At 37.4% G+C, this 12,774-nt stretch overlaps 1 protein-coding gene across 1 annotated transcript; it reads left to right on the top strand.

Moving 5' to 3' along the window:
* Positions 1–9,766: 9,766 nt before the first annotated feature.
* Positions 9,767–12,519, top strand: spata4 (spermatogenesis associated 4). Its single transcript, XM_051658189.1, has 6 exons — positions 9,767–9,963; positions 10,288–10,417; positions 10,576–10,694; positions 11,687–11,907; positions 12,011–12,164; positions 12,328–12,519. Exons 1-5 carry the CDS (start codon positions 9,797–9,799, stop codon positions 12,121–12,123), a joined length of 750 nt encoding a protein of 249 aa, XP_051514149.1. The 5' UTR covers positions 9,767–9,796; the 3' UTR covers positions 12,124–12,164; positions 12,328–12,519.
* The last annotated feature ends 255 nt before the right edge of the window (positions 12,520–12,774 follow it).

A 12,774-nucleotide genomic window follows, 5' to 3' on the forward strand; every position in this document is an offset into this window, starting at 1 on the left:
AGTTGCTTAATATTATATAAACTCTAGTGCTGATTGTGAATCTGTACATATCACATAACTTTCAGGCTGTTTATCTTCCACCCACTGTAATGCCAGGGATAAAGCTATCAATTCTGTCGTAAATACAGATATATGATCAGTCACTCTTTTTGCTATTTTAACTTTGTGCTGAGGAATATATACTGCTGCTGCTGTTCTGCCTGATTTTGGGTCTTTTGATCCATCTGTATATATTTGAGTCATGTTGTTATATGCTTGATTAATGTATTGATGAACAATTATTTTCAATAGCATATTTTGTTCCCTATTGTGTATCTCTTTATGTAAATATAGGTCTGTTTCTGGCATTGAGTATAGCCATGGGGGTATAGTTGGAATTATCACAGAAGCAGCTACTTCTGTCTCATTCAGCCCCATTTCCTGTGCCTCCTTATTGACTATCCAACCAAAACTTATTAATCTTCCATATTCATATTCCCAACAGTTTTCCAGTACCTTTTTAACTGGATGACTTTCTTCATGCCCTTTTACAATTGATCCAATATCTCATTCTTAACTTTCTCCTACGAATTTCTAGAGGCATTTCCCCCATCTCCACTTGAATTGATAACACTGGAGATGTTCTAAATGCTCCTTTTTAAGCCATGTTGCAGATGCAGAACTGTATATCAAACTCCCATAATCTATTGCAGATCTAATCAATGCATTATAAATTCTTCTTAGTGATTGCCTACTAGCTCCCCACTCAGCACCAGCCAAGCACATCATTACATTTATTCCTTTTTTTTTCTTTTTTTTTATTTTATTTGTCTACTAACTTTTGAATGTGTACACCAAATGTCAATTTTGAGTCCATCCACATACCTAACAGTCTTATTACTGCTACTTGTTCCAGCTCTTGTCCATACATTTTAATACTCACTCTAGGGTTTTTCCTCTTTTTTGTGAAACAAATGACTTGCGTTTTCACTACTGAGAACCGAAAACCCTACGTATTTGCCCAATTCTCAACCTTGTTTACTGCCACCTGCAGGCTCTTCACTACATATGTCTAATTTCTTCCCCTCTTCCATAATGCACCATTCTCTGCGAACAATGATCTACCTACTCCAATGTCTATTTGTGAATAAATATCATTAATCGTTATATTAAACAATACTGAACTGCATACGCTACCTTGGGGAGTTCCATTTTCTATAGAATATACTTGTGAATATGAAGTCCCAACTCTTACTTGTATGGTCCTATAAAATAAAAAAAATCTTTGATCCAATCATACATCTTTCCTGAAATTCCCATTTTATCAAGTTTCATTAACAAACTCTCCTTCCACAACATACCGTATGCCTTTTCTATATCGAAAAATACTCCAACTATTACCTCTTTATTCACTTGAGCCTTTCTTATTGCCACCTCCAAACTAATTGCAGAATCCATTGTATTCCTCCCCTTCCTGAAACCACTCTGGTATTGGGGAAATAACCCTTTTTTCTCAATAAAATACATCAGTCTTGACACTACCATTTGTTCCACAAGCTTGCACAAGTTTGAGGTCAGTGCTATATGCCTATAACTGCTTGGTTGAGACTAATCTTTCCCTGGCTTAACAATCGGCACTATAATCCCATATTTCCACACAGATGGTAATTTCCATGTTTCCCATATTTTATTAAACAAACCCAGTATTGTCTTTAATGATGTTTAACGATACATTTTTAATCATCTCAACACAAATTTCATTTTTTCCTGGAGAAGTCTGTCTAACCCCTGCGAGCGCTCTCTTCATTTCATATAATGTAAACTCTGCCTCTGTTATACTACCTTCATACCCTCTTTTTTCCATAATTTTAGGATTTTCTCTTACACATTGTTCCCTATATTTTCTCATGTCTTCAGAAATATTGTCATTACTATGCACCTTCATAAATGTTTCTGCTAATACTTCTGCTTTTTCACTATCTGTAACTGCTAATTTATCCTTATTTATTAGTACTGGTATACTGCTATATCTCTGAATCCCACTCATCTTTCTAATCATCCCCCATATATCATTAATTTCAATGTCTTCTCCAATGCTTTCACAAAATTCCCTCCAATATTTCCTCTTTGCTATTCTTATTACACGCTTGTGCCCTCTTATAGTTTAAGTCAATATAGTTAAAGCTTCTTCTTACTTTCCTAAGAGCTTTATTTCTTTTTGACACTACCTCACTACATTCTTCATTCCACCAAGGAACCACTTTTTTCCTTTTTGCCAATTACTATTTCTGCTGCTCTCCATATCACTTCACTTATTTTTGTATTAAATTCATCTGCATCCTCCATTTTATCTAAAACCCCTTCCATTTTATTTTTACAAATCTCCTTAAATTTATCCCAATTAGCCTTTTTAAACTTCCATCTCTCCATTCTCTCTACCTTCTCTTTTTGAATATCAATTCCTATTTGACAGAAAATTGGAAAATGATCACTTCCTATATTGCTTTGAGTCAATACTTTCCATGTACTCTTCCTTGCTAAATTATCTAATACCAACGTTAAATCTATCACAGAAACCTTTCCACGACCTACAGTGCATCCGGAAAGTATTCACAGCGCTTCACTTTTTCCACATTTTGTTATGTTACAGCCTTATTCCAAAATAGATTAAATTCATTATTTTACTCTGTAGGGCTTTACTGGTTGTTTAGATCAGTGTTACTATCAGAAATAATTCATAATTATTTCTGTAGTTATTAATTAATATTGAAATTAATTAATTGGATCTAACTCATTAAAACCTCATATGGGGCTCCAGTAAATGTAGTGTGCTACGTTTAGGAGCAAGTTTGGTTATTAGCAATAATTAATAATTATCAAAGATAATTATTAATTATTAAAATCAATAGAACATTGATGAGAATCAATGTTAGCTTTTTAAAATCCTTTAAATCAACAATTATCAAAGACAATCATTAATTGTTAACATCGATGAGACATTAATTAAAATTAACACTAGCTTATTGATCATTCAAATTCAATCATCAAGGATAATTATCAATTATCAAAAATCAATAGAATATTAATAAGGATTAACATTGACGGGGCACCACCCTGGAATCAGGGACTAATAACCAGATAGTATAACAGTCTCTATATTAGATTGTTTTCTTAGGAAAATTGACATCCGAAGAATATCGATTTTCGGGGGGAAAAAACAATGAATGAAATCCCGTCAGCATGACACAGGCGTATGCAAAACAAACCAAAACACTTCTCTTTGTAATATAAACAAAAGTTTATTTATGCAGTAATATCAATTAATAATTAATACAATGCAGTCAATAAACTTCCGACTTACAACTACAAACTAAACAGTGATATGATTAGATATGGAAATAAAAATAATCCTATAACACATAAGGTGTGTGTGTGTGTGTTTGTGTGGGTGTGTGGTTAGTAAGAGAGAGAGAGAGAGAGAGAAGTGACAGCCCTAAAGCCGATTTTGCGATCGTGGGAGAGAAAACAGCTGTCAGTTTATCACTCAGAGGCGCGGTGGATGGCTCGTAAACAGTCCCGTGTTATTTGACTCTTTAATGGATGAACTCAGTTGCTGTCTCACCCGCGATGGCGAAATTGCACAACAATCCAATTCGGTTGGACCACAATACAGCAAAACAAATTTGTGATAATTAATACCCTGAGTATTAATAATGAGCGGACATGGCGGTCCGTAAAATGAACAAGCAAAAACCTTGAAACACAAGAATAACACACTATAATATTTTATCTCTGCCCAGACGTAAACCTCTTACTTGAATCGCATGAGGACACAGGTAGAATGTGTTTTCCTCCGTCCTTTAAATCCGACCCGGTTCCTTGAGGCTTGTGTGATCACATGAGGTCGTTTCCTCGCTCTGTCGGTGGGCATGGCTGTTGATTCTCGGCGGGCTGATGGAGAACTCAGAAATGTCAACTTGATTGAAGATGGAAGAGAAATCTTTAATCTCTTCACTTCTGTAGGCAAACGGATGAAGATGCGAATTGCTCGGCGGCCTCCTTCGGATCCGTTAGAGTGTTCGGTTGAACACAGAGTAATCTCAACTCGTCCAGCGAGATGGAGATTGTATGGCCACAGTTTCAAGTCGGACGTTACTTCCTTGTGCCACGAGGTTGCACCTGAGAGCAGCAAAAAGAGCTGCGTCTATATTCGGTGAACAAAGTCGCTGGAAGTGAATTCTGGAAGCATTTCAGAGGTATTTCAACTCTTGATGATGTCATGTTTGAGGGACATTCTGTTGTGTGCCTCATCCAATAGGAGTTGAGAGTTCGATCCTTTAGTGAGCAAGGCTTCATGGATTTGTAGTCTGTTTTGGACTCCCTTTGTTTGATTTTGGCGCGATTTTTATCAGTAAAATTTACGACTTGGAAGGTAGGGCTTGAGTTATGTTTTTATGACTGTTAGGCCTGCCTTTGTCTTCTATCTGAATACATGAGGCCCAACAACTCAAAATTCTACAAACAATACCCATAATGACAACGTGAAAGAAGTTTGTTTGAAATCTTTGCAAATTTATTAAAAATTATAAATTGAAAAAATTCACATGTACATAAGTATACACAGCCTTTGCCATGACACTCAAAATTGAGCTCAGGTGCATCCTGTTTCCACTGATCATCCTTGAGATGTATCTACAACTTGATTGGAGTCCACCTGTGGTAAATTCAGTTGATTGGACATGATTTGGAAAGGCACACACCTCTCTATATAAGGTCCCACAGTTAACAGTGCATGTCAGAGCACAAACCAAACCATGAAGTCCAAGGAATTGTCTGTAGACCTCCGAGACAGGATTGTATCGAGGCACAGATCTGGGGAAGGGTACAGAAAAATTTCTGCAGCATTGAAGGTCCCAATGAGCACAGTGGCCTCCATCATCCGTAAATGGAAGAAGTTTGGAACCACCAGGACTCTTCCTAGAGCTGGCCGCCTGGCCAAACTGAGCAGGGCCTTAGTCAGGGAGGTGACCAAGAACACAATGGTCACTCTGACAGAGTGCCAGCATTTCTCTGTGGAGAGAGGAGAACCTTCCAGAAAAACAACCATCTCTGCAGCACTCCACTAATCAGGCCTGTATAGTAGAGTGGCCAGACGGAAGCCACTCCTCAGTAAAAGGCACATGACAGCCTGCCTGGAGTTTACCAAAAGGCACCTGAAGGACTCTCAGACCATGAGAAACAAAGATTGAACTCTTTGGCCAGAATGGCAAGCATCATGCCTGGAGGAAACCAGGCACCGCTCATCACCTGGTCAATACCATCCCTACAGTGAAGCATGATGGTGGCAGCATCATGCTGTGGGGATGTTTTTTAGCGGCAGGAACTAGGAGACTAGTCAGGATCGAGGGAAAGATGAATGCTGCAATGTACAGAGACATCCTTGATGAAAACCTGCTCCAGAGCGCTCTGGACCTCAGACTGGGGCAAAGGTTCATCTTCCAACAGGACAACGACCCTAAGCACACAGCCAAGATAACAAAGGAGTGGCTCCGGGACAACTCTGTGAATGTCCTTGAGTGGCCCAGCCAGAGCCCAGACTTGAACCCGATTGAACATCTCTGGAGAGATCTGAAAATGGCTGTGCAATGGCTGTGGCCTGATGGAGCTTGAGAGGTCCTGCAAAGAAGAATGGGAGAAACTGCCCAAAAATAGGTCTGCCAAGCTTGTAGCATCATACTCAAAAAGACTTGAGGCTGTAATTGGTGCCAAAGGTGCTTCAACGAAGTATTGAGCAAAGGCTGTGAATACTTATGTACATGTGATTTTTTTTCGTTTTTTTATTTTTAATAAATTTGCAAAGATTTCAAACAAACTTCTTTCTCATTGTCATTATGGGGTATTGTTTGTAGAATTTTGAGGAAAATAATGAATTTAATCCATTTTGGAATAAGGCTGTAACATAACAAAATGTGGTGTGAATACTTTCCGGATGCACTGTATATCTATTATTGTGCCCGACCCATCATTTATACACACTAACCCTCTCAAATCTAGCAGGTCCTCGACTACCAACCCATTTTGATCTGTGTTTTCACTCCCCCACAATGTACTGTGTGCATTAAAATCTCCACACCACACCATCTTATGATTACCTTTCCCACCTATCTTTTCCAGATTTTCTTTATTAAGTTTTCCACATGGATTAATAAAGGTTTACAATTTTAATACATTGTGATCCTTCCCATATTTCAACTATCACTACCTCTTGTTCCTTATTTGCCTCTACAATTCTATATCCAATTCCTTGTTTTATAAAAGTTGCTACTCCACCACCATTTCCACCTTGCCTATCTCTACATACTGCAATATATCCATGTAATGTATAATTTAAGCATGGTTTAAGCCATGATTCTTGAACACATGATATCTGGGCATCTTTCTTGTTTTAATATAAATTTCTTAAATTCCTGTCTGTTAGCGATCAAGCTTCTTGCATTCCATTGCAATATTGTTAAAACCATTAAGAACCACCTGTTGCCTGAGTGTTTCCTACCTGTACCTTTAATTTTTCATTTATCATCTCCACATTAATTCTCTCTACTTCCACATACTTTTCCGCTGCTTTAATTATGATTTTAATTCTCTCCATCTGACTTTTTGTTTGTGCAGAGCAATTCACCACCTCCGCCATTAATGCAATGAATGACACTTTATCAACCTCCAGTGAATTCTCCCTAGTTTTTTCTTGGCAATCCTTCATTTTCTGAGGTGATACTCCTCTATTTTTTTTTTGTTCTTGTTGTCTGTTCAACTTTCTTCAGGGCCTCAGCATATGTTAATCCTTCTTCCACTCTGACATTCTGCACTTTCAAGACTTTTTGTCTTGCCTGACATCCTCCATACCCTGCGCTATGCTCTCCCCCACAGTTACAGCATTTGAGACTTACACCTTGCTCACATTTGCCATATTCATGTTCTACTCCACATCTTGCACATCTTTGTTTACCTCTACACACTGCCACCACATGGCCACATCTTTGACATTTATAATATCTTAACGGAGGAGGTACATATGGTCTGACCACATAACTCATGTAACCTAGATATATCCTTTCAGGCAATTTGTCCTCATCAAAATGAATCATCACAGAAAGACTATCCTTCCTTTCTTTATCTTTGATATACTGAAGTCGTCTTACCTCCTTTACTTCTGCTCCAGAAATGTTCTTTTTAATCCTCTCTGTTGTCACATCAATTGGAATTCCTGATATTACCCCTCTTACACATGTCTTATCTTCTGGAATTTAACATATCACTTTTTTTCACCCAGTATCATCTTCAACCCCAACGCAATTTTCTGTTGCCTATTATCTTTACAGAATAATTTCCCATCCCTCAATGTTTTTGCACTTTCAGTCTGCCCTATCTCATCTTTAATCGCTTTAGTTAACTTCAACGGATTTATTGCAGATACAGATTCAGATGCGAATTTCAACATTATCTTGTATTCTTCCTTCCTTTTCCTTATCTGATAACTTCCCCTTTCACTATCAGAATCTGAAACCTGACCCCAATTTTTCTTTCTTTTCCGATTTTCCACTATATTCCAATCATTACTTCCACTCCCTCCATTTTCCGCTCCAAACACTTCTTCCTCCATTTCCAGATTGCTTCCGGAATCTACGATGCTTCCTACCATGTGCACTCCACTCTCAGTCCAGCCATAGCCAACTGCCCACCTCAAGCTGTCGTCGCGCCTGACCGGGAAGACGGGTCTACCTGCTTCTAGTAACCAATCAAATAAGGTTTTCGTGGAACAGTTTATTCTGACCTGATTGGTTTAACAATGTGAGAGACAGCGTCTTCTTCATATGGCTAAGCGTCGTGCCTCTGGGTATCTCTCTTAAATATTAATCTGAAATGTTAATACATACACGATTCAATTATATTTACTGTTAATTATCATTGGCAAGGCATTTTGTTGAATAGATGGAATTAGCTGGTATCACAGAACTCATGCTAGAAAACAAATTAATAAAGTAAGCCATATAAAACAAAACTCTGTGAACAGATAGATAGATAGATAGATAGATAGATAGATAGATAGATAGATAGATAGATAGTATTTGTTCCTATAGATAGTTTACTTAAATAATTTTGTTTTTTAGAATGAGTTCAATGATACCAGCAAGTTACATCCATCCATCCATCCATCCATCCACCATGCCAATGATAATCGAAAGTAAATATAGTTAAAATAATGAACAGCAACAAGAACAAACATTTGAACACCAGATTGAGGATCATATCAATAAATAGTGTCAGCTCAACTTTACACTCACAATAAAAGAACGTGTATGTATTAATATTTCAGTTTAATATATAAGAGAGGAGAGATACCCAGAGGAACGAAGCTTAGCCATATGAAGAACAAGCGGTATGTCACGTTATTAAACCAATCAGGTCAGAGTAAACTGTTCAACTGCAACACTGTAAAAACCTCTTAAAAGAGCATACTTTGTTGATGCTTTATAACCAGATCATTAAGCAGCTGCATGGCTCTGCTTCAGACCAGTAGATATGTCAACCACTAGAAATGTATCAAGTATCATGCCTATTGCAGTTATGCAAAATCCATGGCAATGCATGTTCCTAAAAATATTCACATATTTTCATAGAAAAAATAAAACAGCATAAACAGATTCAGAATTGCTTCTTTGTGGTAGTTTATGTCATATAAAATATATTAACATTTTATAACTTTCATGAATAACCTATTAAGCATTATTGCATTATATAATGCTTAATAGACAGTTAAATACATTAATGTAGGTAACAATGTCATGAAAGTTTGATTTGATAGATTTAAATGTTGATGAACTAGCTACTAATCTATGAAGAATTAAGCCTACCTACAGTATATGTTTGTTAATGGCAAATGGAAGCATAAAGTGTCATCAAATGGTATATTATTAGTTTATTAGTAGTTTGGTGCTGCCTGTAAGGTTAATAAAAAAAGTAAACAAAAAATTGAAAAAGGTTTATCAGAGGTGTCCTTTGTCGTGCATGAAGAATCTTTTGTTGAATCTTTTGCATTCATTTTTAATGCATGCATGCTCTGTTGTGACACATTACCAGTTGTATCAAACTGAACTCCATCTGAATCTAAATACCACTAAGCGCAACACCCCAATTTCTGTCAGATGGCAGGCAATAAAAAACAGTTTTTAGTTTTTTGGCATTGTTTGGAGAGCAGAAAAACTAAATATGACGAAAAACAGCTTTTCTTCATATTTTACGTTGTTAAAATATCCAAATTTGTCGGATATTCCTCCCCTTTTCCCTCATGGGAATGTATGAATAACTATGGTAAAATGGCTTCACTTTCCTCCACGCTAAACCACGCCCCCGGGTATGATGCGTTGCCGACTGTATCTATGGAAGTAAATTATAGTAAGTACAACACATGAACAGTATGATGACTATGGTCATTTGGGTGCACTACTGAAATTATGTAAGATGTGCATCTATTCAGACTCAATAAGTGCCTAAGAAAATATTTATATTTACCTTATGTGTTCTGTGCAGGGGCGCAAGGCTAGGAGCCTACAACTCCCATGAGGCCCAGCGGGAGGAACGAGGTTAAAGGGATAGTTCACCCAAAAATGAAAATTCTGTTGTCACCAACAAACGATAGCAGAACAAACTCGTGATCTACGCGTCTGTCACCAGCAGGTGGCAGCACATCAACTCCACCGAGTGTCCTCACGTCTGTTTCCATGCAACCCGCAAACAATGGAAAGTGGAAACGCGGCTAATGAAGCCGAAGAGCTCTTTCACCAAACAAACAAATATAAGGCAGTACGTCACATTTAAGTTAGAAATGGCCTATTCCCATTCGCCAAAAAAGGCTGGTCTACCGCGAGAGGTTTTTAAATGGCTGCAAAGTCTCGATTTATCGATCTTTCCAAAAAACGTGCGCAGGTGAGTAGAGAAGATTACGGGATCTCTGCTGCCCTGAAAGCTTTAATAGAGACGTTACATTTATCTAATGGGGTTTGTACTTGAATAAAAGCCTAAAGATGGTATCAAACAAGCTAATTTAGTTTTCTTATCAGTTACAACAACTTATGTTAGTCTCTCGTTCCTCAAAGTTTCGAGCTACATTCAGTCTCATTCAGTTCTAATAACATGTTAACTTTTCCGACCTGGACTTATGGACAACGTGAACATTTTGAGTCTCAAATTTAACACGTTTCCTTATTATGTGTTTGTCATACAATTAATGCTCTGTCTTTTTGATTGCAGAGACTTTTCCAATGGATACCTAGTGGCAGAAATATTTTCATGGTACTTCCCGAAGGATTTTCAGATGCACTCTTATGACAATGGAGCATCAGTGGCTGCCAAGCAATCAAATTGGTCCCAGATTGAGAAAGTGAGTCTGATACACATCAAAAGTGACAACCAATCTGCATAATAGAATTACAGTTTAGTATCTTGATATGTTGTTGTGCTTGGGCCTACAGTATGTCTCCTACACAAATTACTCAAAATCCAAAATTGTAATAAAATTCTTCCTCTGTTCTTTAAAAGTTTCTGGTGAAACAAAACATCAGTCTGTTGAAGGAGGCCATCGATGGCACAATCCACTGTAAACCTGGGGCTGCAGAGCTTCTTGTGCAGGAGATTTATACCGTCTTGACCAACAGAAGGTGGGAATGCAGAATATATAGTTCAACAGCTGAACGCATAAAAGCATCTAGTCTGTCATTGTGAAAATAGGTATTTTTCAAGTTTTTTGGGGATCTCTTAAGATTCTTTCCAAGTGTTCTGGTAATTTAGTTCCAGGTGCACATACAAAAAAATTAATGTTATGAATTAAAGGGATAGTTTACCAAAAAAATCAAATTTTCATAATTTATTCACCCTCATGCCATCCCAGATGTGTATGACTTTCTTCTGCAGAACACAAAGATTTTTAGAAGAAAACCTTAGCTCTGTAGGTCCATTCAATGCAAGTTAATGGTGGCCAAAACTTTGAAGTTCCAAAAAGCACATAAAGGCAGCATATGTAATCCATAAGACTCCAGTGGTTAAATCATTGTCTTCAAAAGCGATATATTAGGTGTTGGTGAGAAACAGATGAATATTTCAGTCGTTTTTTATTTTACTATAATTCTCCACTTTTACTTTCAGTTCCACATTCTTCTATTGTTTTTTGTCAATTCACATTCTTTGTACATATCACCACCTACTGGTCAGGGCTCGTCAAACGTGGAGATTTATAGTAAAAAAGGACTTAAATATTGATTTGTTTCTCACCCACATCTATCATATCATTTCTGAAGACATGGATTAATCACTGGAGTCATATGGATTACTTTTATGCTGCCTTTATGTGCTTTTTGGAACTTAAAAGTTCTGGCCAACATTCACATGCATTATGGACCTACAGAGCTGAGATGCCTTTCTAAAAATCTTCATATATGTTCAGCAGAAGAAAGTAAATCATACACATCTAGGATGGTAAATGATGAGAGAATTTTCATTTTTGGGGTGAACTATTCTTTAAGCTATATCAAACAAAGTTAGCATGCTTAGAAGCATCATTTTGTAAATTTGTGATGATCCACATATTCTTCAAAGGTTAAGAACCTGCTTAATGCCAGCTTTCTTCATTTTGCTTGATTTATGCTTCTTGTAGGATCCAAACCGTACAGACGGTGGTGCAAGGCTTCACAGATAAGGCCTATCAAGAACAGTTGCCTATGGTGGCGCGTGCCACAGCCTCAGTGGCCATAAAAAGCAACTTGCGTCTCAGTGAGGTTATAGCTGAACCAAACATCACTGCCAACCAGCATAAGGTTCTGGCCATCATACACAGGCACATAGAACAGAGGAAAGAGGAGAGGAACCAAGACCCAAGTGAGTCATTGCTCATCCTTTCATCACATGTTGGATCCTTTTTGTTTGCTTAATGTATATTGTAAAGGGTTAGCGTTCAAGTATTTTCCTTGGCTTTTTTAAGGGCGCTTCAATGTGAAACCCACTCTTGGAGAACAGGCTGTCAGATTTCGTCCCCTGTTAGCACACCAGACTGAGCCAAACCTTCAAATAAACACCAGTCAAGCAGCTTGTTAAGTGCTTGGTCCCAAACTTTTCAACAACAGGATAAGCCGTGTGTAAGAAAACATTCTTCATCTGCATGCAACCATATTGTGTTTAATCAGTACTTAATTATATTTTGGTTTTCTCAGAGGGCAGAGTCACACATGTATAGTATTGTCATTAATTAACCACCGGTACATTGTATTTAGGAAATGTTTGTCTTTATGTCTTATGTAGGATCAGTGGCATCTGGAATCAGAAAGAAATGCTTTGCGGATATCAGGGACTGGCAAAAAAAGAGATGGTTTAAGGTAGATTTCCAATAAAAAGCATGCTTAGCATGCATATTCATCCATGTGAAGGCATCCTTTGTTGTCCATTTTTGAACTGAACACAATCTGAAAAATTAAATAAAAATAAATAAATAAATCCCCAAGTTCTTAAGCCTTGTTGTTTGGATGATAGTGGATATATACATTTTATAGCCATATGATAGTTTTATGTGAGGAACAGAATTAAATTTAAGTTATTAATCAATAAAAATCTGCTTTTGTCCCTAGCTCTTAAATCTCATTCATTCTTTAACACATTCGAACATGGCATGTCATAGCGAGAACCAATGAAGCTTGTGTAGAGATTTTTCGCTTATTCTCACCATACTGTGTTGAGTGCGCTGTGCTTCTG

Source organism: Myxocyprinus asiaticus, chromosome 27, assembly GCF_019703515.2.
Source record: "Myxocyprinus asiaticus isolate MX2 ecotype Aquarium Trade chromosome 27, UBuf_Myxa_2, whole genome shotgun sequence".
In the NCBI taxonomy this organism is placed as follows: domain Eukaryota; kingdom Metazoa; phylum Chordata; class Actinopteri; order Cypriniformes; family Catostomidae; genus Myxocyprinus; species Myxocyprinus asiaticus.

What these genes read in the sequence shown, in the direction of transcription:
- spata4 (XM_051658189.1), top strand. Translation starts at nt 9,797, where the DNA reads ATGAAGCCGAAGAGCTCTTTCACCAAACAAACAAATATAAGGCAGTAC. An exon ending in ATTGGTCCCAGATTGAGAAA is followed by an intron (nt 10,418 to 10,575) that starts GTGAGTCTGATA and finishes GTTCTTTAAAAG; the next exon opens with TTTCTGGTGAAACAAAACAT. An exon ending in GGAGAGGAACCAAGACCCAA is followed by an intron (nt 11,908 to 12,010) that starts GTGAGTCATTGC and finishes GGCTTTTTTAAG; the next exon opens with GGCGCTTCAATGTGAAACCC.